Here is a 24,811-nt window from a genome sequence, read left to right as displayed (position 1 = left end):
TGCACAGTAGCCTGACATGTCCAATGACACCACGTATCAGCAGCAACAGTCAACGCAGCAGCAATCGTCGCAACAACATGCGCAACATCAGCAGCAGCAACAGCAACTCTATATGAGCCCGCAGACTGAGAACCTCAACCAGATGTACTTGCTGGTGGATAAGCTTGCGAAGCAACTAAGACACAATAAGGTGCGGAAACAAAGGCTGTTAACCAATATCGACACATTATCTACCCAGTTGAACAAGGAAGCTGGCGCCAAAAGCAAGGCCGCTAAACCTGACGAGCCGCAATCGGCTATAACACTATTCAAAAGATTTCTTGAAGCAAGAGACACCTTCGTGGACGTCAAAAAAGACGATCACGATGATATTGCACTGCTCAGAGCCCAAAACGAATCGCTGAAAAAGGTGCTGAAGGACAAAATTTACTACAACAAAATGACGCTCGGCTTACTTGAGGATCATGAAGACGGTCTGACAACTGTTGTAGCCATGTTAAGAGAGGATGTTTTCCAGTACTACACACAATTCACCCAGAGAGTGCGACAACGGATGGAACAAGAAGCCATCCCATCCGAAGACGCGGAGTTTTCCTTGTACCTGGATAATATCAGAGATGTACAAAAACTGATGGACATATCAGCTCTCTATAGACTATTGTTAAGAATGTACGAGTAAAAGATGCGATTATGCATTTATGCAAATTTGTTTGCACATCAAGTCCATACAGGGGAAAACGTCCCGCTTGCAGAAGCTAGATGTGAGGTATCTGCAACTCCTATCCCCTATCGGAAAGATATCCGTCTTGCGTATCTGCTTCACAAAAATAGCTATCGCTCAAAGATTGCAGGAGCAGGACTGACGGTCTCTGTTAGTGTCGGCGCTCTGGAGCCTAGACTCAGTCAACAATAAGTACCAGCGCAAGTGGTTTAGTGGTAAAATCCAACGTTGCCATCGTTGGGCCCCCGGTTCGATTCCGGGCTTGCGCATCTATTTTTCCTTTTGGCATGGCCCAATCGGCGAACTTCATTTTTGTCTGCACCCCTTAATGCCGGCCACTGCTGGCATCACCAACAGGGCCGAGCCAGAATATGCCAAGTAACTTAAAAGCTTCCACCTTGTTGCCTGAGTAGATGCAGCTCTGCATTTTTGCCATGCAATGATAGAAATCCACCCTCGGGCAAGATTATCAGCTGATGGTAACGCAGGCTGTCGGAACGCCAGCGCCAATGTAGCATTCCCCGTTGACCGCAGCCGGAGGGCTGCTTAGTGCTGCTGCTTAGTGCTGTTTAATGCCGTCGTCTTCTCTTTTGTTGGCATTCTGTGTTAATAATCGTATCACGGCAGACGTTGCGCTGCCGTTTTTCCGGATGCGTGTTGAAAAACGCATCATCGAAAAAGGAAATTTTCATTTGTCCAGTTTTGTTCTCGTTTCTAATTCGGATTCTCTGTTCCATCCATGATTCTCTTGGTTCTCTCTCTCTCACTCTCTCTCTCTTTCTCGTCGTAGTGATGGACGGACTAGTTTCATGCCATTATTCATCAAATTATCGAGGGAAAGGTAGCGAAGCAGAGTTCTAATTTGATTAACACTCTTATATCAGTTCGTAGCCTAAATCATATAGTTTTTGGCTGTGTTCAGAGGGTGTGGAGCAGTTTTCAAATCTAGGTAGGTCTTTGCGATATAGCGAAGAAAGTTTGTTACTTTTGCTGTGTCAGCTTTGCAAGGGTTAGTTAAAGTGGAAAAGATTCTCCTTTGCGTGCTTGTGTGTTTTTTATCCATATACCTTTTCTCTGGCAGTCAAGTTCTATTGTGCCGATACATCACCAACCTGCATCCCACCGGAACCCATAGCGATTGCGCATTTTATGGTGATAAGGAGGAGAAGTCTGGATAGTCAGTTTTAACTTGTACGGAAAATATTGGGAGTGATATGGTTTTGATCAACGGTGTCAAATATGCTTGCGAAAGGTGTATTCGAGGGCACAGAGTCACAACATGTAATCACACAGACCAACCACTGATGATGATCAAGCCCAAGGGTAGGCCGTCCACCACGTGTGACCACTGTAAAGAGTTAAGAAAGAACAAAAATGCCAACCCGTCTGGTGCTTGCACTTGTGGTAGACTGGAGAAGAAGCGGCTTGCTCAGAAAGCGAAGGAAGAAGCCCGGGCAAAGGCAAGAGAGGAGAAGAAGATCAAAGATTGCAAGTGTGTGAATGACGAAAATTGTAAGTGCCATGGGACGAGACGCAGCATCAGGAAGAGAAGCTCGGGCATTACTTTGAAGAAAGACAGCGGCAGTATTCACACCAACGAAGATCATCTGATGTCGCCTATATCGATCGATTCGAGGAATAATTTCAGTATTGGCGGTGGCAACAATAATAATATATCGGAGGCTTCGTTGCGAGATCACGAGCTAAATGGTAAAGTTTCAAAAGAATATCATCACGTGCCATCGTTACATTCAATATCTTCTTTCCAGTCAACTCGATCACTAGATAACAACTTTAGTATACCTCAAAGTCCGCCTCTGGTCAGTGCTCACTATAACTCCAGCTACAGTGCTAATGGTAAGAATAACCAAGCTAATAATAATAGCAACAACAGTAATAATAATAATAATAATAATAACAGTAGTAACATCAGTTCAAATATGAATCATTCGAGTTCCTTTGTTAATTGGGATAATAGTTCAATTACTTCTTCAGAGACACATTTACAACCAGAGAAAAATACCAGCGTTGGATTGGATCCTTTACAAAACACCAAAAGGATCTCTTCATTGACAAGAGCTCGCGTTGGCGAGGTAACAATACCTTTAGAAGAATATGTGCCATCAAGTATTGATGGTGTAGGTAAAGTCAATGATACGAACTCTCTTTCGCAAGATTGGTCTTTTGATAACAATCCCAGCTCTTCAAATTTGAATTCAAGTTATAGCAATATTTCAGCGATGAATTCGAACAATAACACAAATACTCATAATGGTTTATTGGACATGTTTCTGGACTCCTCTTCGATACCAGCTTTATCAAGAGCGAATCTTTTGTTACAGGAGAAAAACAATTTATTAAAAGATGAAATAAATAACAATTCAACTCCAGCAAATTCTGCCAATAATAATATTAATAGTAACTATACTTCTAATGGTTTTCATGCAGGTCAAGATGCGCTTCATCATTATAGTATTAAAAATCATTTTAACAATAATAATGCAAATGCAAGCACAAATGTAATTTCAAAGTCTCATTCCAGTTCAAACTTCAATGCTCCAAACAATTTAATTAATAATAATGCTAAGGGTTCTTTCTGGATTGATTCATCAAATATTGATCAGTCCGAAACTTTTAGCGCTGATAATGAAAGTGTTAGAAGTGTTGAAGTATTGTCATTAACTCCAAGTTTTATGGATATTCCAGATCGCTCATCAAGTTTTCAGCATATTCATAATCAGAATCATCCACATCATCCTCAATCAAATTTACAGAGACAATCTCTAGATTCTGAGAGACTAAAGCAACGATCATCGAGTATTCACAGAAACCACAGATATCCACAATCGTCTTATGTTGGACAATCCGTTCATAATGTAAGATCACAACCTATAACGGTAAATCCTTCAATGGTTTCGAATGTTGATGATACAATAAGTTTGAATTCTTTACAATCTCCAACGAGCTCACTTCATGAAAATGGATTCATGAGTGCTTCTACAGATTATTTTCAAGGTCCCAAGCAGGTTTCTGACAGACTGAAATCTCCCAGATCATTATCAAATACTGAAAATGTGACAATTTCTCAACAATCTCGTTTACCATCGCATCAACAGCAACAATACACTTCACAATCTCGCCAATCGTCACACTATCAAAAGCTATCAGAAAATAATAAAGAACAAGCTTCTCAGTTATTCACAGATTTAGGGTTAACATTGGATTCTGATCAGTTCTTAGGCCTAAGTACTGCCGACCAATCTCAATACGAAGATCCCATGAGAAAAAATCAAAGGGAAAATAATAATCCATTATCCTTTGCCAATTCAATGATAAAATCGGAAACTTCACCTGCAAGTAGTAATCAGGCGGCTTCCCCTCCAAGTCAGCTATTAAACGAAAAAAATTATGCTGACTTGGACAGCTTTATGTCTATCCTTTAAAACTTTTTTCTCTATATTTTGGGGTTGTACTTTTTTTCACCATTGGAGTTTTGTCATTTTTCAACAAAGAAGAGGTTTATAAGAATAACTTCTCATTATTTTGATATTTCCTGTTGATTCCCTAACCTAGTCGCTCATTTTCTGTTTTCCATGCATACATTCATTTTCTATCAAGCATATACTTTGTCTTCAGAGACTATGCTGATAATTATACACATACTAATAAGTTACCAACTACATAATCTATACATACATTGTAATTAATTTGCATATGACCAATATAATAATATAACGAATAATACTTTTTTTTATTAAATACTAACCTTTTGCAATTTACGAGCAACACTATCGACATTTGACGTCTTTTCCCTGATTGAGTTCGGATTTTCGTCATGTAAATATACAGACAGTCTTTCATCTGTCACTTTGAGTATGCTTTGTTGATCACTTTCTTGCAATGATGCCAATCTTATTATGTATTCTAGTAGAGCAATAGAAGTTGAGTGCTGTGGTTGTTCTTTTGATTCCTCTTCTTCCTCTTCTTCCTCTTCTTCCTCTTCTTCCTCTTCTTCCTCTTCTTCCTCTTCTTCCTCTTCTTCCTCTTCTTCCTCTTCTTCCTCTTCTTCCTCTTCTTCCTCTTCTTCTCCTTCTTCTTCTTCTTCATCCTCACTCTCAGAACTACTGCTGGCATCTTCGTATTGGCCTATCGCATACCATGTTATGTCTTCAATTGAAGAATTCGAATGTTGATCAGTGCCAGTAATGTTTTTATCTACTTTGAGGACTAATACCGGTGAATCTTGTTCTGGAAGTTTCAAAAGGTTTCCAGATACACTGAAGAATAATTTGACAATCTGATTTATATTCATTTCTATAATTTGCGGAACTTCCGTTTCATCTTCTTTTTCATGATACCTCCCATCATCGAAAGATTGTTCGATTATTAGTTTATAAGTGTAAGTCAACGAATCATGTTTGACTCGTAATACCTTGATAAAAGCTCTTTTCATATTTTCTTTCCAAGTAACTCTAAGTTTCGAGGTTTGCTCAGTATTCAAATTGTAAAAGACGGAAAATAATGTTACTTGGAAAGATGGACCTACTTGAATGTTCTCATTGCAATTACTCTCATTAATATAATTCGATGCTCTTAGAAGTAAACCAGGAGATATTTGCTGTGGTAATGAGGAGTTCAAATTTGCACCTGAAGTTGTTAATGATAGATTGATGAAAGGTGTGACTTCTTCTATCCTTTGTAAGAGGTCTTTAATATATATTTCAACGGAATTTATAGCATCCTTTTGCGATTTTGCATTCTTCGACACTTCCACTTTTTCTGTAAGTTCCTTAATGCGTTCATCAAAGGAATCTAACTCATTTTTTAGGTCTCTTGTTAATCTCAAAGTACTCTCTAAATTTGTATTACCTCTTGCAGCGACCAACTTAATAAGATCTATTGCAGAAGTAACGATATCAATTCTGTTCTCTAATTTGGTCTTGAGAATATCAATTCTTTTCGCATCAACTGCTGGAATTTGATTAACAAAACCTGCGATTGTTTTTATCGCATAAGTGGACGCAATGGATATGCCAGACTTGATCGCAAACGTAACAGCTTGCGAACCTGCTTTAGCCAGAATTTCATCCATTTATCACCAAAAAATATTTTGTGCTGTGTCGAAAATACGGTTTTCTTCTGTTATGGGTTTGTTGAGTTTATTATTTTTTACCCTATTATTCGATTTCTTCTTAGAGATAGATTCAATCAATTCATGGATATAAATATCACCAAATATAATTTGATATAGTGATTCTATCAATGTGATATATATTGAAATACATAACTAATGTCATTACTATGAAATTCATTACGCAGTAAATGATCGTTTGTTTTTTCTAAACCTTTATGATTTAAGTGATTCCATGTTGTAGGATCACCATATAGCATTGCATCACTTTTTCTCAATTGTTTTCCAGTTTTAGTATCACAACGTTTGCAATTATACGTTTCATGAGTTTCACAAATTGTTTTTTTGTTATATTGAAATAGCTGTCTCAAGTTATCTGCACTAAACAGCCTTTCAACGTCTTCCTTTGCATCAACGACGCACGAACTTAAACTCATTTTCATCGATTGTCTTTGATAAATCTTTTCTTCGATAGTGCCAGTAGAGATAAATCTATAGATGAAACAATCTTTCTTTTGACCATCTCTCCAAACTCTGGCCAAAGCTTGTTGATCTGCAGCCGGATTCCAATCTGGATCTAATAATATTAATCTATTTGCCCCAATTAAATTAATACCACAACCACCAGCTTTGGAACTTAGTAAAAAAATAAATTCTTGACCTTCTGGATCATTAAATCTATCAACTAATTTCTGCCTTTTATTTATATTCAATGTACCATCAAGTCTAATAGAACTATACCTCTTTATTCGACAGAATTTTTCAATTAGATCTAAAGTTTGAGTATAATTTGAGATTAAAACAATTTTGTCATCCGATTCTTTTTTTATCTTTGACAAAAATCTTTCAAGTATTGAAAACTTACCGGAGAATTCAGTTTGAATCTCTCGTGTATTTTTACCCTTTACTGGAACAATGTAATCATCCGGAATATCTAAATTTTCAGAATTTGGTAAATCGTCTTCAAAATTAATTAAATCTGGATGATTACATAACTTCTTCAAAATACCAATAGCTTTCAAAGGCTGGATAAAACGATTATTACCGGAATCATTGCTATTACTTCTACTGGTTATATCATTATTTTTATCATTATTATCATGATTATTCTTTTTATCCAATTTATCAATTTCCCATGAAGTAACAGCATTTTGATAAATTTTTTTTTGAAATGGTGTCAAGTTGACAAATATAACATGCTCATATTTGCAAGGTAAATATTTTGATAGGATATCATTTGTTCTTCTGATAATAAATCTTGAAACGACATCAGAAAGTTTCTGCAACTGGATTTGACCCTTTTCAATTTCCTTTTCAGTAGCCAAAGCGTCACGACTTAATAGAATTGGAATCTCAAAATTTTTCCTAAAATCTAATCTTGAACCTAAAAGACCTGGATTTGAAAAATTTAAAAGAGCAAAATATTCTGATAAATCATTTTGTATTGGTGTACCAGAAAGAATTACTCTCCTTGGACAGTTTATACTATCCAAAGAGGTGAATGTTAAAGATTCAGAATTTTTTAATCTATGACCTTCATCAGCTAACAATAAACCAATCTCACAATTTTTTAATTGGTCCACATTTCTTCGCAAAGTTTCATAAGAAATGATTAAAACTGGTTTCACAATATTTCTTCCCCTTGATTGACCCCAGTTTTTTATCGCCATTGAAACAGAAGAATTACCACCATTAACCAGAGAAGATTTTTTACCATCAATTGCCAATGGTGACAACGTATTTGGGCCTAACCATTTTATCAATTCATTTGCCCAGTTGTTGACTAAGGAAGAGGGACAAACAATGATACACTTATCAATCAATTTCTTGCCCTGAGGACCCTGCCTTAATAAGGTCCACATTAGAGCGATACACTGTAAAGTTTTACCAAGGCCCATTTCATCAGCCATAATACAACCATAGGCACCTCTATTTACAACATTAAGATCTGTAACAATTTTCTCACTCGCATCCTTGCATATACTACTACTTGTATCGCCCTTGTTACTGGTATCACCGGAATCAATATGCCGAACTCTCTCAGAATCTAGAAAATCTTTCATGACCAGTCCTGTAACGCAACGGTACAAAAACCTGACACCTTCAACTTGGTGTGGTCTTAAAATTTTTGCAAGTTTCGGATCAATGACAACAGGAATATTTGGAAACTTTTTACCTTTTTTTGAATGTTGATCGTCGTTGATATCTTCGCCTAATAGCTCCTTCAAAGACTTATTTTTCAGCCCATTGGACAAGAATCTTGGATGCACATGTTTGTCGTGTTTTAGGTTGGCATCACCGTCAGCTCCAGTACCAGCACCGCTACGGTTCGAAGCATCCCTTGTGAGTGGAGTATCGCTGCTATCCTTGATAATCATATCGCCGTCTACCGAGGGATCATAAAGAACAATCGCAAACTCATCAGACGGATCGTGTAAGGGCCTCGGCTCCAATTCGATCTTTTTCTTTGTCCCCAGAGTTAACGGTAAACTGTGTCTCTGGACATATCCCTTGATGGGCACTGTGAAGGACCTCTTCAAAGCTGTTTCGATCATCTGCAGCCTTGCTGGATCCTGCGCCAGCCTCGAAGAGCTCAAGGCGTCTTTACGAACATGGTGCACCAAAACGTTTTCCTTCCCATACTCATCACCTGCCTGAGCATCCAACTGCCCGTTTTCGCCTGTCGGGAGTTCCATTCCCTCGTATGACACTGTTTTAGATCGCACCCGCAGTCGACGTCCCCCCTCAGGGGCTCGCAGTTGCGAACGCAACTGCGACTCCTTTGCCACTTTGTAAGGAACTTTGAATGGCTTTATCAGCGTGTTCAAAGAGTCGTGACAGTTCAGATTACGCGGCACCAGTCTGGGAGTCTGTCCAGCACCACTGCCGTTGACCGGACCATGCGGCAAACGGGATCTAGCCATTATGTTGCCTGCTGCCTCCAATCTAGTTGCCGCCGTGCTGTATCTGCCTCGGTCGCGTTGCTCATCAGTGGCTAAATCCTTTGTTTATATACATCGATTCGCGTGTACCGCCCGAGGGAAAAGACGTGTCGCGGGAACACGAAACAGGGGGGAGCGGATGGCCTCGCGCCTACCCGGCCTGGCCCCTCCGCGCTGTTACCCTGATGGCGGCTAATATATTACCCGGCGGTACGCACCGCCGGGTAACCGGCCGTCTGCGACGACTCCGGGAATAACTTGGCCCTCTCCGTTCCGGTATCTGCCTCAGATCCCGCAGCCTCTTCCACCCCGAGTCCGCCAGCTCCCACCCGTTCTGCTTTCTCCCGGGCTGACCGGCCGTTCCACAACATCTGCGGTGTACGGATTCTGCGCTCCCATACCTCAGTGTCCTGCAATGTGCTCGATCATTCTCCGATCGGAACTATTCCTCCGCCGCTTCTGCGCTCTTCGCACGGCGTGCCAGGACGGACCTTGTGCGCCCCCGCCATTGCGCCGCCACCTTTTTGTCCTGTTTTTTGCTCCAAACGAGTGGCGCGCACACCGCGATCGTCGAGTTCCCGCCTTGTGGCTTTCTCCGAATATCTGCCCTTAGAAAACTGAATCTGGACTCCGCGGAGCGGACGTGCCTCGCAACGTCGCGCATCATTTACGGAGCAAAATGCGCACCCCGTCCACAGCGTCGTCGTTTTCCTACGGACAGAATACTTAAAAACCACTTTGGAAATTTTCGTTCCCCTCCTTTTGGTCCTTTTCCTCCGCTCACACTGTTTGTCTCGACATCTCCTTCCTAATTGGGAGGTATCCGGGTCGCAGTTTAGGTTTCTTTTTGTTCGGAGAGATCGACCATCTTCCTTTTTTTCCTTTTTTTTGCTTTTTTCCTTTTTCCGCTTCTTCATCAGCTTACCGCTTCGACGTTTCTTTCATTGCAAGAGGGGAAGTTTATATCTTTGTGGCGGTCTTGTTTTTCTGTCTCTTTTGATGTAGTTTTTAACACGATAAATAAAGTTTATATGACCCATCCATAAAAACGGGCGAGAAACGAGGGAAAAGAGACCACTGAATTATCGTTCGTTACCGGGCAATTGAGATTTTTGTTGTCGTTGGAGCAGGCAGAGAATCGTTGTTAGCATCCGTATATATTAGTGTTCTCGGTTGTAGTGTGATCGGCAGCGCAACCTAGGCACGGAGCATCAAGGATCAGGACCCCCATCCACCGCACTGTGTACTGTTTTTCAGTTCGGCATTTAGTAGTGTCATGAGTAGCACCAGCATACCAGTTGTCAACCGCAACAATACCCTGCCCCCGCTGTTACTCCCCGACCTGAGGAGTCTGAGTCGGCACCATCACAGCCAAGAGCATTGTCATGTCCACAGTCATATCCACAGTCATAGCGGCCACGATGCAGCCAGCGTGGCGGGCCCTAGCGATCTGTTTGGTTTGAAGCGAAAAGGCGGTCTGACGGAGTCTGATGAGAACACGCTGGACCGGTTGGCGACGATCGCCTTGAAGCGGCCCAAGCTGAATATCTCTGGCCAAGGCCCGCATGCGCGGGCTGGTGTTGAGGCCGGTGCGAGCGCCAGTGCGAACTCGAACGCAGTGGTGAACAGACTGGACGTGATCACTCCACCGCCGTCTGCTCCGATCACAGCACCTGTCAGTGCTGCGATCTCTCCGTCACCAGCGTTTTTGGCGGTGAGCGATGCCCAGGATCAGCATTCGGGTGACAGCAGCGGTGCAGGCGGCAGCAGCAGCAACTCGCCGAAAACCGAAAGGAAACAGGCGGCCAGCTCCAAAAGACAGAGAATCGGGCCAAGTTGCGATGGTTGCAGGTTGAAGAAGATCAAATGTGACGCCAAGATCGAGATATTCATGCAGGACGAATCGATTATCCCGTTAGTGTCGAACAACTTGCATCATATTTTCACGAAAGAGGAGATCAGAGAAAATATGAACACGCTATTTCAGAATGTCCAACTGCCAAGCGATCTATTGGAGTCAGACGACTCGTCCCCAAATCAGAGTATACTTATCAAACATATTGATAAGATTATTCATTTTCAGCAATGCTCTTCTTGTCGCAAGAAGAAGAACTCATCTTCTCCTTCTCACTGTTGTTGCGAGTTCTCAAAAGGTTTTACGAGAGCTGATATCAATGTTTTTTCAAAGATTAAAGCGAGGTTGAAAAAAGATTCAATTTACGAAATGGATATTACAGATTATAAAAATGCAGGTTTTTAGAAAAAACGTATGTAGTCTTGCACCCCTCCTCACCTTTTAATGAACGTTATGATAGGTATATTTTCTCTGTGTGTCTCTTGTTAGTTGCAGCTAAAAATAAAATATTTTGACCAGCAAACAAAATACACCGTTTGCGACAATTATGGCATTCACGTATTTCGATCCGTTTGGTCTTGACAACTTGGAATAGAGGTAGATTGAACTCTTCGCAAACGCACAAGCTACGAAAAACACTTTTAGCAGTAATGGTATTATTCTTATTATATCGTGCTGGAAAAGCTCAACCACTTCGATTATTATCGAAATAGGTATCCATATGGTTAACGAATAGCCAAATGTAGATATCGTTTCAGCAAGTGTAATCTGATCATCGACCTTATTCAATAATTTATAACTTGCACCACCAATGACAAAGATGTATGAGTAGAAAATCCAGATTCCGTGAACCAGAGACAGATACAATGATTCCATTTGTCTTTCCGGTATCTCCACGCCATTGATGATACCCTGCCTCAATAGATATAAAAGGCCAAGTATCAAAAATTTACTCATTATCACCGTCGCAGTGATCCATATAGCTCCATATAAGTCGGTGGGTTCTCTCGAAATGGTTGATGGTGACGATTCCTCATCATCATTTTCCTTTTTGAGTTTGAATGCCACACTTTCGTGAAGATTAGTTTTAAAGTCTTGGGTGCTCAATTGGAAATAACGCGAATAATAGTTCAGCAGTCCCGGTCCCAATTGTGGTTCGGTGCCCGCCGCTGGAGTTGGAGATGGCACTGTTCCGGCGTCCCCACTGGTTGATGCATCGCTTATTCTAGCAGATGGTTGCAGAGGTTCCTGATACGCCGGTGGTGGTTCATCATTTGCTATCGTATCGTGAAATGGATTTTCAAAGGGATTCGATTCGTTCACGAAGTCATCAACGCCTTCGAGACCATCATCGATTTCGAAAGAGTCCCTGCTAGGTGTAACCTTGGTATCCACCATCTTAAAGTTCGCTGGAACTGTGCTTGATTGTCTTGTTCAGAAAATAGGAGCAAGGCTCGTATTCGTATTGTTCTAAACTCTCAAGTCTATCTCTAAACTGATACCTTCGAATTCGTTGAACGTGATGAATTCAGCAGATTTAAAGAAACTGTCCTATTAAGAGCTGAGGCGTTTCTATATCAATGCTGTACTTTACGAAAGCTTCTCGCACTCCATGCTTGAGGTTTCTTATTAGTGCAACTCTCTTGGTGCCAAAAATATGTATGTTTTACAAAAAGAAATGCGCAAGCCCGGAATCGAACCGGGGGCCCAACGATGGCAACGTTGGATTTTACCACTAAACCACTTGCGCTTATCAACTTGATAGTTTGAAGTAGGAGTATTTTCAATCTCATGCATTAGATGTGCTACAGCACATGTTCGAACCAACCGTCTCGGTAAGCTGAAATAATTGAGTGAGTTAGTCACTTTTGGAATTGTTGACGTCAATTTGGCTTGAGATTGTTGAAACGGAGTTTAACAGATGATCGAAAGTCGCCCTTGCGAAATTTCCGCAAATGACACACTGAAGCAAGCAAGCCCCGACAGAATATAAAACGCTTCAAGAAAGTAATCGGCTCGCAATCTAGAGCGAGTGACTATAATTTCAGGACTCCGACCACTAAAGAAATCCATGCCACACAACCGGCCATGTCGAATGTGGAAGAATCTATGAGATTGAGCATGGTAGGGATGACAGCATACCATACAGGCAGAATAACATCAAGAGTGGCCACACATTTCGATGTTGTCAATAGGCGCATCCATCAAATATTGTCTCAGATACTCATCTGCGAGCTACTTCAGTTTTGGTTACGAAAAGCAAAACAAGCCAAGACTGACGCATATCTGCATCTGAATTATAACTCGTATGATAAAAAGTAGGCAATTCCGCTACAAAAAGCTCTGCAAATAACAATTTCGATGAAATGCTCATTTCCAGCACTGAAATGGGTATTTACTGAAATCTAAATTGATTGTAGTAGTGCTGCTTAATATTATGATGTGAACAAGATGTAATAAATGACAGCCTGAGAGAATCAAAGATGAAACTTTCACAGTGATATCGCAAAAGAAATCAAGTCTGAGAAGCCGTCCGCGGAGGTTGTACCGCGACACGCTTGCAATTCAGGGATCTGACTACGGAGGACTTTACGGCATGGAATAAGAAATAACGAGCTGTATTATAGATTCTGGGAGACTGGAAAATAGCGTAATTACAACTCGAACTAGGAAGTGCTAAGGGAGAAAATATTTTATTCATTACCCTTCTTAGGGTTCAACAGGCTCAGAATGTCAGGTATAAATACTGGCTTCTTTCTAGATATCCATTCTCGTTACATTTAGTTTTTACCTTTTTATGTGATATGGGGGAAGGACTTATATACCTCTATAACCGAACATCACGATAGTATCATCAATGACTGAGGAAGCTAGTATCGCTAACTCCGACCACAACCCAGTCGCGCAATAACATTGTCCATGTGGCACAGGTAATCCTTGAGCATAGATGAAGGTGCTGCTTGACAGGCAACAAATATTATACACTGATAGACTTTTTGCAAGATACGAAAAGCCTCTCTAAACGACTCGCAGTAATGACTCATAAGTAATATTCGTCACTCCGGTGATTGATTTCCGGTATCAAATCTTGCTTCGGTTTTTTTGTCATTGTCAACATTCTCAACGTCACAGTCGCCATAAAATGCATCATTTTCTCATTTTTTTAGTTTGATTTTTTTTTCGATAGGACTTCCTTCGTAAGACAGATAAGTTCATTGTTACTTTTCTTTTTCAGATTGGTCGGTAGATATCCAAAAAGTCTTACAGGCATGGATGGTAGGTATATAAAAAAAGAGAGTGAATTTCATAGTTGGCAGAATAAATAACTCGAGGATATCATAGAAGGGGGTCCTAATATAAGCTGACAGCATGCCAAGATTATTAGCCACTCAATCGCATGTCGTTCACGGCTATGTAGGCAATAAAGCTGCTACTTTTCCGCTACAATGCTTAGGCTGGGACGTGGATTGTTGCAATAGTGTACAATTTTCCAATCATACTGGATATGGGATGGATAAAGTATTTGGTAATGTAACAGAAAAAAATGACTTGGATCAGCTTTTATGCGGCGTACTGGGCAACTTTCCGCATGAATACGATGCACTACTGTCCGGCTATCTGCCCAATAAAAGTTCTGTACAATGCATGGGCCAACATTACAGAAGATACAGAAATGCAAATCCGCAAAGCATATGGCTCATGGACCCCGTCATGGGCGATGAGGGCCAATTATATGTCAATGAAGATGTCATACCGGAGTACAAGAAGCTGGCTCTGAGTCCGTCTTGTCTGGTGGATATCATAACGCCGAATCAATTTGAGTTGGAAATATTGAACGGAGAGAATATTGGAAATTCTGAGCAAATGAAAAGTGCATTATTGAAACTTCATGCTACTATCCCGGTAATCGTAGTAACTTCATGTGACTTTAAAATGTTTAATGATCCTGAACATGTTTACATTGTAACATCAATGAGAGGTGAGAAGCCTATACTTCTGCGTGTACCATTGATCAAATCATATTTTACCGGAGTAGGGGATTTATTTTCAGCATTGCTTCTGGATAGAATTTATAAACTATTTTCGTCAAACGATTCAAGTGTTCGCTTGGAAGACCAAGTTAATGACGTACTCAATGTTATACAAAAAGTTCTGAAGAAAACCCTTTCATATGCTCCTAAGCTTAAAACAGCTAAGATGGGGTCTGCCTCGGATATGAAGGATATGGAATTGAGAATAATTGAGTCAAGAGATCTCTACGAAGGCGATGGATCAACATCCAGGAAGAATTTTATTTATAGAAAGCTGTAATATAAGAAAAGCAAAAATCATGTAATGCTGAATGAGCTGATACCCACATAGATTAGCATATATTGTAGTTAGACCGACAAGTGATGTTCTGAAAATGAAATTGAAAGGAAAACATAAAACAAATGGGGTAATATTGCTCAAGATTCATCGTTTTAGCGACTCCATTAGGGCAAAGTCTCTTGATTCCTCAAAATAAATCATTTTAAGGTGTGATATTGAAAGCTAAGGACAGCAATTGGAATTCTTAGTGATGAGTTAGCCAAAATAAAGTTGTACTCAATGTAAATTCTCCGTCAAGCTTGAAGGCCAAAATCTTTTATCGCAAGCAAGTTGTGCTCGCAGGGAGAATCAAAATTCAAGGATGTGCATATATATCTTCTTCAAAGTCATCAGCACGAGGTACATTGTAGCTCAAGCTAAAGATTTCCTTAACTTCAACGTTTCATCCTTTCCTGAAATTGGTGTTTTTTGTAACCATTGAGAAGCATGTTTTTCTTTTCAACTATTATATGTTCCAATTAGTACCGGAATCAGAGTATTTGCCATAACTAGGTAAGATAGTGAGTACATAATAAACGTGAAAAGTCGCTATTTTTTTATTAAAATACGAAGTGTGCTAGATCTGTCATCTGAAGAGATTTTTTAGACTCTGGGGAGTAAACCCTAATCATTGGACCTGTAAAACGATACTTATATCTGTTGTGATGATTACCAGTTAATTGGTTCAACCAAATAATGCGTCTTCTTCATGTTCCCAACTTGAATGGAAAAACCACGAAAATACAACTATACTTGAATATATAATAAGCCCACCTAGAATACTCATAACACAACTCATTAGACCTATTAGCTGGCAATGGTAAAAAACTACCGGTAGGGCAATACCACTTGTTGCCAGTAAACCAGTCAAAAAACTACCAAAATCTTGTGCATTACTTGGTGAATCAGACATAAAATCTGCATTATCTAAATTTGATTTGCTGAAAAGTGAATTTGGTATTGGTGCTAGCAGAAAGATTAGGATATCAAATAATGGGTAATAATTATGGAATAGGGCGCAACTTAAAATAACCAATAAAAAACCGAGTGCTAAAAACCCTGAAAGGGAAATGATTTTAGTTAAGGGAGATACCTTGAGATCCATTTGTTCGTGGTAAAGTATTAATACTGCTGTGTTGAAAGGTTTAAACTTCCCCTTTTTCCCTTTGAGTTTGTTTGTAACTAAATGATCATGTACTTTTTTTCTTTCCTAAAACTTGATAAATCAGAAAACATAGAAGAGAGCCCTTCAAAGGAATAAAAGAGCAAGCTGAAATTTAAAAGTTAAAATTTAAAAATAAATTACATTATTTGGAACGTATAAGACTAAATACAGGAAAAGATTGGTTAATAGTATTTTTTATATACATTAACCACTAGATACAAACAGGATATTCATGAAAAAAAAAAGGATTAATAATGTATTGGTTTCGTTCATTGTTTTGGTTCGCCAGATTGAGGGTTACCACTTTCGCCATTGTTATTACTGTCATTCTTGTACATTTGTTCAAATAATTTCATTGAAGCATTTTGTAATTCTTCAGTCTTTGCCTTTAGATCATCGGCATTGACTTCTTCACCAGATTGGACTCTAGCGACGATTTCTCTCAAGGAAGTAATCAAATCTTGAACTTTTTGAACTTCAGCTTTGTCGAGTTTACCTTCAAATTCTTTCAAAGAACTTTCAGTGTCATTAGCTAGTTGATCAGCTTTGTTTGCAGTTTCAATTGCTTGTCTCTTGGCTTCATCTTGGCTCTTGAATTTTTCAGCATCGTTAACCATTTGTTCGATTTCAGATTCAGATAGACCAGATGATCCTGCTACTGTGATAGAAGCATCTTTATTAGAAGCCTTATCTCTTGCAGAGACGTTGATAATTCCATCAGCATCTAGATCAAAAGAAACTTCGATTTGTGGAACACCTTTTGGAGCTGGTGGAATACCTGATAAAGTGAAATTACCAATTAACTTGTTGTCTCTGACTAACTCTCTCTCACCTTGGAAAACTCTAATTTCAACAGAAGTTTGGCCTGCTGCAGCAGTAGAGAAAATTTGAGATTTCTTAGTTGGAATTGTTGTGTTTCTTGGGATTAATCTAGTGAAAACTCCTCCCAAAGTTTCGATACCCAACGATAAAGGTGTAACATCTAACAATAGAACATCAGTGACTTCACCAGCTAGGACAGCACCTTGAATGGCTGCACCAATGGCAACGGCTTCATCTGGGTTAACAGCCTTTGATGGTTCCCTACCAAATAATTGTTTGACAGTTTCCACAACTTTTGGCATTCTTGACATACCACCAACTAATAAGACTTCTGAAATATCAGAAGTGCTCAATGTGGCATCTTTCAAAGCCTTCTTAACAGGATCAACAGTTCTCTTGATTAATGGTTCGGTAAGAGTTTCAAATTGAGCTCTGCTGAATTTCATATTGATATGTTTAGGACCAGATGCATCTGCGGTAATAAATGGTAAGTTAATTTCTGTGGAAACTGTTGAAGACAATTCGATCTTTGCCTTTTCAGCAGCTTCTCTGATTCTTTGGATTGCCATACGGTCATTTTCTAGATCGATACCGGACTCCTTCTTGAAACGAGAAACAATCTCTCTCAATAAAACTATATCAAAATCTTCACCACCTAAGTGAGTATCCCCGTTTGTGGATTTAACCTCAAAGACACCATTGTCAATGTCCAAAATGGAAATATCAAAAGTACCACCACCTAAATCGAAAACGGCAACAACCTTTGAATCAGATTTTTCCAAACCATAGGCCAGTGCAGCTGCAGTTGGTTCGTTAACAACACGTAGAACATTCAAACCAACAATTTGGCCCGCATCTTTGGTTGCCTGTCTTTGGGAATCATTAAAGTAGGCTGGCACAGTGACAACCGCATTCTTAGCTGGTTTACCTAAGTAAGCCTCGGCCGTCTCCTTCATCTTGTTTAAAACGAAGCCACCGATCTGTGCTGGTGAATAAGTCTGACCTCTGGCTTCAACCCAAGCATCACCATTGGAGTGCTTAACGATCTTATATGGGACCTGTTTGATATCCCTCTGCACTTCAACATCTTCAAAACGACGACCAATCAAACGCTTAGTGGCAAATAGAGTGTTCTCCGGGTTGACAACAGCCTGACGTTTTGCTGGAATACCAACCAAACGTTCTCCGTCTTTGGTGAAAGCAACCACCGATGGCGTTGTTCTTGAACCTTCGGCATTTTCGATGATTTTTGGGATCTTACCCTCCATCACGGCAACCGCTGAATTGGTTGTACCCAAATCGATACCGATAACGGAACCTTGAACTTTACCATTGGATTGGAAACGGCTAGCCAAACGGATTGGGCTAGCGACTGCGCTCTTGCGCAAAATATTTCTAGCAGCAAGCATCCTAATTTCACAAATTATATTTCAACTGCAACTAATGAAACACCTGAAGAAATGACTCACGATTCACCTTTAAATCCTGCAAAAACCTAGGATATCCTTAAATATTTAGAAAACCTAAAGAAACCTTCAAAATCCTTAATAATCCTCAAGAATCCTTAAAAAGTATCGAATCCGAATATTTATATATATATATATATATATATATAACGTATACAGGTTGATGGTAAAAACATTATTCACTCACTGATTCATTCTCTCCGCCTGCACGAAAGGAAAAAAAATTTTCTTCCAAATGGCCCAAAGAAGTGGTAGAACGTTATAGAACGTCATAGAACTTCGTGGAAGACTACAATCCGGAAAAAGAAGAAAACGTGACTAGTGTATCACTTGTCACGTCACTGGCCGGGTAATTATTAGCTAATGTCGGGTAACTGTATGGGGCTCTGGGTTTTTCAATTCAATGTTTTTCAAAGTGACAATGTAAAGTGTTCGGGTAACATATCGTCATTTCTTTTTTTCTGAAAAAGGTTCCAGGTCGCATCGTATTATGGATGAAATTTCATGAAATCTCATGAAAATCGATATGATATTATCCATATGTCATCGCTCTGGTTTGAGGATCTGCAAAGCAGTCATTCTGTTCCGATAGATCAAACTTTATTTCTGAACTTGTGTGGAATTTTAAATTCGGTTCGAATTTCTCCCTCCTGCTTTCCCGTGCGATGAGCTCCAGCAGGTACAAGTTACCTGAGATAGATCTCAACGAGATCCACGATGAAAACCATTTGGCGCCAGTGGTGAAAGCCATCCTCTTGAATCATGACACATTTGTGTTGAAAAATCACGCCAATAAAAATATATTGGACTCTCTAGTGGATACGCTTAATGATCAGGAGATCCCCAACAGAGAAACGGAGTTCGATGCCAACTTTACAGGTGTCTTAGCAGTTGAGGACAATATTCTCTTTGAGCAATATATCTTCAACACAGATGATAGCCTGCCATTCAACCGCGAGATGGCCAATGGGACGCTGAAAAGATTGTACACGAGGCTCTTCAAACTGGGACTATTTTTTGCTAAAATCTGCCTCGAGAGCTTTGTGCCCGACGACGAATACAAGCTAGATGAGAATAACTACTCGAGCGTGATAAGCCGTTTTTTTAATAACAGTCCTACGGGCTCACAAACCCTGCCGACGGGAGAGATATTTGAATATGCTCCCAGCCCCGATTATAGAGAGTTTCTGCCGACTGGTTTACTGACAGTATTCCCCACTACCAAAGGTGTCAAATTCAAACCTCCGACGTTTAGTGCTGACGATAATACGTGGGCATCTTTTGAAGATGAAGATCGTCTTGTACTGCATACAGGATCGTTACTGGCGAGATTGTCGGGGGGTAGGCATACCACGTCGCCTTTGCACATCTCGCCTGATCTCAACGTTATGCATCTTACTGTGTCATTACCATTGAGTACTATCATTGATAATGAGGGCAAAAGACATGTCGATATTTTACTACGTCAGCAGATTCAAGAATTACCCAATGCAGCATCTATTTTCTATCCACGACAAACCGCGTTATTGCGCTTAGAAAGACAGATCAATCTTTACAAAGAAATGTTTTCCGTATGTGAAACCGTTCTATCTTTATATTCTATTTCAAGATCGTCCGCTGTAAAGCCAGAGCTTTACTCGCTTTTGCCCCAGATTTCTAATATGATGAGGAGAAAAACCTCACAAGACGATTTTCTAAGAATGGTATCAATATGGCCTCAATCTTATGTCATTGAGGCAAACTCCAAATGTGAGCTAACTGTCAAGCTGCCGAATAATAGTTCATCCCTCGCTTTCACTAACAAGTCAAGGCGTTTACAATACGTAGAAAAGGCAGATGCATGGTATAACGATATGTGCAGGAAAGAAGTCATTCCGAATGGCATACCCCTTTTGAAGATCAATAAAAGAAGGGGTAGTTCAGGTACCTTCAATAGAAGTAGTGTTGATAATATGAAAACAAAGGCTCGAAACTCTTCAAACAGACCTTTGTACTTATCGAATTCAAAAGAAAAATATATGTACCCAGAGAAAAAGCATGATTCGCAAATGAATCTTCTTGAAAGATTAAGAGAGAAGGAAAGACGATCAGCCGCTTTACTATCACAAAGGCAAAGACAGTATCAACAGTTTTTAACCGTTAAAGTTAATCAAGTATTTGATATTTTGCAATCCTTGCAATGGGGTAATCCATATACAGTCACCTACCTGAGTACATTAATCGTCGACAGCCTTGAAGACACGAATAATCCAATTGGATACAAAGAAGCCGAAGAAATTCTTCTGAAATTGCAAAATTTACTCAATGATGAAATTTCTGTTCAGACTGTTGAAGGTGGACTGAAAGTTTATCGATGGAATACTTTGAATAAGGAAATACTTGCATCAAGGATTCATCAAGAGGAAATGGATCAGTCACAAGAGTGATAATAATAAAACGACGTTTATATATATTTATATGTGAGTATATATTGTCATTGCATCTTCCCCAATGTAGAAGAATGCTTCTTGGTGGCAATTAGTGGCAAAATTTATAATGTCACTGGGCAAACTAACCAATGCTAATAGTACGCTCAGCTATATCAGAGGGTTTAGCATCCATAAAGAAAAACTTGAAAACATTTTCAACAGCCCAACTACCAAAGAAATCAACCATCAAGGTAACAGTCAATTTGAATTTGAATTCATCATCCATTGGAACAAATTTCATTGCTTCATTTAGTTCAGGTACAAATTCGGTCGCACCAGCTAAGGCTAAACAAGTAACACCAATGATACCCCAGTACATACCTTTATTGTTTCTGATGTTTTCTCTAAAAGGCTCACCTTGATAGTTAACGGCAAAAGTCGAGACTTGTTGCACCAATTGAACAATAAAGATACCTGTATTCAATAGAGAAGGTTGGAAAGTTTTTTCAAGATCAACACTTGGCTCTCTTGGTTCCAACCTGTATATTTCACTTGTGATGTACACCAAAGTTCCAATGTGAACGGCAAACTGGGATAAAATGGATCCCATAATATACATATTGAAAATTCCAGCCTGTGGTCTTTGTTTTGATAGTTTTTCTAACGGTTTACCACGAGAAATACTCAAGAAACAAACAGATAACAATAAACCTGATACAGTGGCTTGACCATCACCAAACTTCACACCAGCAAGGTAAATAACAGATAAGGAGTAAGCGCTAATCAAACAGTTCAGAGCTAAGATTTTGTACATTTGAATCGTATTCACTAATGCACAACGACCTTGACGAATGATATTAGTTACCGCAGAAACATTGGCTAGCTTGGATGTAAAAGGAGCAGCACAAGACGCATCACCCAGTTTTAACGTTGGAGCCTCCTCATCTTGTGAGTCACCAGCAGAGTTCATTAGCATTGATGCGAGATCGTTACCGCTTTGCGCAGAGGAATTCTTGGAATCATCCATTTTTAACGGTACCGCTGGTTTCGAGTTGGCTTCAGTGACCATTTTTCTAATTTCGGGTGTTATACTTGTACCATTTTTCTCCAAAGCGGTTAAATAATGAGGATTCTTTGGACCTGGTGGGAATAAATGAGCAATTGCAGCAGGAACAGGTGGTTGTGGCTGGTTCCACTTTTCAAAAAAGCTACATTGCTTCAAGTACATACTTTTCATATTTTCATCTCTACGATTCTCGGCCATTTTCTTCAAACTATCTTCAGTTCCGTTTAATAGCGCAACACCAACATGGGCCTGTTTCAAGGCACCAACATCGTTCGTACCGTCACCACACATTAAAGTACTATAACCCATATCCTTTAAAGTATTCAGCAAAAATTCTTTTTGAGCTGGAGAAACACGAGCATATATCCAGGTGTGACGAATCAAATTTCTCAACTGATCCTCATCTTTGATTGCGTTGAGAGCGTGACCCGTAACAGCAATATCATACTTATCGAAGATTTCACTTATCTTTGTTTTACTTCCGAAAGAAACTAAAATAGTATCTTCAACATTATGAAAAACCAATTCATCGCTTCCATCAGATTTTTCAGGATAATCTAGTATCAACGTTTCTCTTTCAACAATCTTGACTTCTTTAGCGACATGAACGGCGGTCAATGGATTATCACCTGTAATCATAATGGAACGATGAGCGGATTCATTCAACATTTTTAAAGTTTCAATGGCATCATCTTTTAATGGACAGTGGAAAATCAAGAAACCATCAAAATTCAAATCACATTCGATATCTTCACGCTTAATATCTTCAATTTGTTTTTTATTCAAGTGAGGCATAGATTTTGAAGCAACGGCAAGAACTCTTGAGCCTGAACGAGTGAAGGTCTTATAAATTGCATCATAGTTTTCTGGAACATTTGTCAATCTTTCACGGATTGTCTCAGGTGCACCTTTAACAGCGGCATAAATATTATCCTGGTGGCTAGCTACAGAAGAAGATCTCTTCAGAGCAGATGAAAACTGGAAACGGCGCAAAATGTGAACCTTACCAACACCTGCTTTTGAAACAAAATCTTTGTGTTCAACTTTCCATTCAAGAGCTTTCAACGTTGCCTTTTCCATAGGATCTCCGACAATTTCACCATCGTCTAGTTTAACTAAAGCATGTGCTGCACCAATCACTAAAGTTGTTTGCGCTGGAGAATCTTTAGCGATAAACATGTGATGGATATCTTCTTTATCGGATGATAACCCTGCCAAACCTTCAAATACCAAATCTTCACCTGTTAGAGTACCCGTCTTATCGAAACAACAGACATCAATTCTTCCAGCAAATGGAATCCTAAATGGCTCTGTACAATAAACATAAAACTTAGCTAAGGCCCCTAGAGAAGTATTAACAGCCATGGTTAGTTCCATTGGTAACTCAGGTGGGACAACAGATGTGATGATCAATACACAATCAAGTATTAATTTGGATTGGATTCTTCCCATTTTTGTACCTTCAACCCAAACGTACCAGGAGGCGATGATAGCAAAAATTAATAAAAATAAAATGAAGAATAAAGCTTCCTTATTATCAACAGACACTCTTTCAGCGGAAAAGATCATAACACGGACCAAAGAACCTTGAGAAGTTTCAAAGCCAGTCTTTGTTACCACAGCAATAGCACCACCATCAGGTGGACTTGGCAAATGTGAGTGAGCCTCCGGAGGGCTTACTTGTAAGGCTTTTGTACCACCATGTAAAATGGAATTCTTGTCGACACCATCGAGTTGTAAGTAGTCCTCTTTTGGACGTAATCTGATAGATTCTTTAAGTAATGGAGTTGATTCACCAGAAAGCATTGCTTCGTTAACGATACAAGTCCCATCGATCAAAACTAAGTCGCACGGAATAGCACTATCTTCTGCAGTTCTTGTAATGGAAACAATATCCATAGGTAACAGCTTGTCACTATCGAGATCGATCCATTTACCATTTCTAAACGTTTTAAGAGTATATGGCTTAATACCCATTGTTCTGAATTCCTTCAAAGTTGTTAATCTTTGGAAAACAGATGCACATTCCATAGAAACGACCATGAATAAATTGAATAGGGCATAATACCAAAATTCATCCATTAACCATAAGGCCACGCAAAAGACTTGAAAGACAAACAAAGGAGCAACAGCATGTTCCTTGAATAATTCAAGAAAGGTTGGAATGGGCACGTCGAATGAATTGTCACCATATAACCTTCTCAAATGGGTCAGATCACCAGAATTTCCTTTAGCATTCAAGAAGTCACCAATCTTGGGAGATTCGTCAATTGTAAATTTTGGAGAAGAGAATAGTTCCTCTTTCACATCCCACAAAAACCTCTTCTTTTGGAACTCAAAGAAAATTTGTAGCACACCTTCCTCCTTGACTCTTTTGATTTCCACAATATCATCAGCACCATTGTTCGAGGTTGTCCGAATCAAAATATGCGTAGCCTCATCTAAGTCACCGGCAGTAGTATAATTGAATCCAGCTTTAATTCTGATATTCCACGCTGGCATCAACATCAGTAAAACATTCAAGGAGACAATTGCTCCCAAGTACACAACCGTCCATTCAGGACCCTTGATGTAAGTATCATATTGTTGAAAGTATAAATGTGCAAACGTTGCATATAGTGGAAAGAGGAACAACGTATATGGTCTGCTCAAGACAGGTTTTGGTACCAGCAGTCTCGAATCTTCCACTAAGGGACTCGACACATACGATTTAGCTGGCATTTGATACTAATGCGACTGAATCTCGTACCTCAGATCGTCCTGTGGAGCTGTCAATCACCATCTGATCTATTATCTTGAAAGTATTCTTGCCACATCTTACTCTTTTTATTGTCGAGGAACAGCTTCCACCTGCGTACATGATGACAACTATCAACTGTCTTTAA

At 39.7% G+C, this 24,811-nt stretch overlaps 12 protein-coding genes and 2 non-coding genes across 14 annotated transcripts; 6 read left to right on the top strand and 8 right to left on the bottom strand.

Annotated features, from left to right (window-relative positions):
* Nucleotides 1–16: 16 nt before the first annotated feature.
* FAR7 (Far7p) lies at nucleotides 17–679 on the top strand (the record flags this gene model as incomplete). The annotated part of the gene is made up of 1 exon (XM_037290676.1): nucleotides 17–679. One exon carries the CDS (start codon nucleotides 17–19, stop codon nucleotides 677–679), a length of 663 nt encoding a protein of 220 aa, XP_037146571.1.
* Nucleotides 680–919: 240 nt separating this feature from the next.
* Nucleotides 920–990, top strand: HG535_0Htrna13G. Its single transcript has one exon. It is a non-coding gene; the product is annotated as a tRNA-Gly (tRNA).
* Nucleotides 991–1,935: 945 nt separating this feature from the next.
* On the top strand, nucleotides 1,936–4,164 carry HG535_0H01720 (copper fist DNA-binding domain-containing protein; the record flags this gene model as incomplete). The annotated part of the gene is made up of 1 exon (XM_037290675.1): nucleotides 1,936–4,164. The coding sequence occupies one exon, from the start codon at nucleotides 1,936–1,938 to the stop codon at nucleotides 4,162–4,164; it is 2,229 nt and encodes a 742-aa protein (XP_037146570.1).
* A 311-nt stretch (nucleotides 4,165–4,475) lies between these two features.
* On the bottom strand, nucleotides 4,476–5,813 carry YRB30 (Yrb30p; the record flags this gene model as incomplete). The annotated part of the gene is made up of 1 exon (XM_037290674.1): nucleotides 4,476–5,813. The coding sequence occupies one exon, from the start codon at nucleotides 5,811–5,813 to the stop codon at nucleotides 4,476–4,478; it is 1,338 nt and encodes a 445-aa protein (XP_037146569.1).
* Nucleotides 5,814–5,980: 167 nt separating this feature from the next.
* RAD54 (DNA-dependent ATPase RAD54) lies at nucleotides 5,981–8,776 on the bottom strand (the record flags this gene model as incomplete). The annotated part of the gene is made up of 1 exon (XM_037290673.1): nucleotides 5,981–8,776. The coding sequence occupies one exon, from the start codon at nucleotides 8,774–8,776 to the stop codon at nucleotides 5,981–5,983; it is 2,796 nt and encodes a 931-aa protein (XP_037146568.1).
* A 443-nt stretch (nucleotides 8,777–9,219) lies between these two features.
* On the bottom strand, nucleotides 9,220–9,711 carry HG535_0H01690 (uncharacterized protein; the record flags this gene model as incomplete). Its single annotated transcript, XM_037290672.1, has 1 exon — nucleotides 9,220–9,711. One exon carries the CDS (start codon nucleotides 9,709–9,711, stop codon nucleotides 9,220–9,222), a length of 492 nt encoding a protein of 163 aa, XP_037146567.1.
* A 359-nt stretch (nucleotides 9,712–10,070) lies between these two features.
* SUT1 (Sut1p) lies at nucleotides 10,071–11,054 on the top strand (the record flags this gene model as incomplete). Its single annotated transcript, XM_037290671.1, has 1 exon — nucleotides 10,071–11,054. One exon carries the CDS (start codon nucleotides 10,071–10,073, stop codon nucleotides 11,052–11,054), a length of 984 nt encoding a protein of 327 aa, XP_037146566.1.
* Nucleotides 11,055–11,144: 90 nt separating this feature from the next.
* Nucleotides 11,145–12,047, bottom strand: YIP5 (Yip5p; the record flags this gene model as incomplete). Its single annotated transcript, XM_037290670.1, has 1 exon — nucleotides 11,145–12,047. The coding sequence occupies one exon, from the start codon at nucleotides 12,045–12,047 to the stop codon at nucleotides 11,145–11,147; it is 903 nt and encodes a 300-aa protein (XP_037146565.1).
* A 281-nt stretch (nucleotides 12,048–12,328) lies between these two features.
* On the bottom strand, nucleotides 12,329–12,399 carry HG535_0Htrna12G. Its single transcript has one exon. It is a non-coding gene; the product is annotated as a tRNA-Gly (tRNA).
* Nucleotides 12,400–14,018: 1,619 nt separating this feature from the next.
* On the top strand, nucleotides 14,019–14,960 carry BUD16 (putative pyridoxal kinase BUD16; the record flags this gene model as incomplete). Its single annotated transcript, XM_037290669.1, has 1 exon — nucleotides 14,019–14,960. One exon carries the CDS (start codon nucleotides 14,019–14,021, stop codon nucleotides 14,958–14,960), a length of 942 nt encoding a protein of 313 aa, XP_037146564.1.
* A 724-nt stretch (nucleotides 14,961–15,684) lies between these two features.
* VPS55 (Vps55p) lies at nucleotides 15,685–16,104 on the bottom strand (the record flags this gene model as incomplete). The annotated part of the gene is made up of 1 exon (XM_037290668.1): nucleotides 15,685–16,104. One exon carries the CDS (start codon nucleotides 16,102–16,104, stop codon nucleotides 15,685–15,687), a length of 420 nt encoding a protein of 139 aa, XP_037146563.1.
* Nucleotides 16,105–16,433: 329 nt separating this feature from the next.
* Nucleotides 16,434–18,395, bottom strand: HG535_0H01640 (Hsp70 family protein; the record flags this gene model as incomplete). The annotated part of the gene is made up of 1 exon (XM_037290667.1): nucleotides 16,434–18,395. One exon carries the CDS (start codon nucleotides 18,393–18,395, stop codon nucleotides 16,434–16,436), a length of 1,962 nt encoding a protein of 653 aa, XP_037146562.1.
* Nucleotides 18,396–19,117: 722 nt separating this feature from the next.
* On the top strand, nucleotides 19,118–20,878 carry TAH11 (Tah11p; the record flags this gene model as incomplete). The annotated part of the gene is made up of 1 exon (XM_037290666.1): nucleotides 19,118–20,878. The coding sequence occupies one exon, from the start codon at nucleotides 19,118–19,120 to the stop codon at nucleotides 20,876–20,878; it is 1,761 nt and encodes a 586-aa protein (XP_037146561.1).
* A 124-nt stretch (nucleotides 20,879–21,002) lies between these two features.
* On the bottom strand, nucleotides 21,003–24,647 carry SPF1 (ion-transporting P-type ATPase SPF1; the record flags this gene model as incomplete). The annotated part of the gene is made up of 1 exon (XM_037290665.1): nucleotides 21,003–24,647. The coding sequence occupies one exon, from the start codon at nucleotides 24,645–24,647 to the stop codon at nucleotides 21,003–21,005; it is 3,645 nt and encodes a 1,214-aa protein (XP_037146560.1).
* Between the last annotated feature and the right edge of the window lie 164 nt (nucleotides 24,648–24,811).

Source organism: Zygotorulaspora mrakii, chromosome 8 (assembly GCF_013402915.1).
Source record: "Zygotorulaspora mrakii chromosome 8, complete sequence".
Lineage (NCBI taxonomy): Eukaryota > Fungi > Ascomycota > Saccharomycetes > Saccharomycetales > Saccharomycetaceae > Zygotorulaspora > Zygotorulaspora mrakii.
Note: the sequence above shows the minus strand (reverse complement) of the source record. Positions and strands in the feature narration are given on the sequence as shown.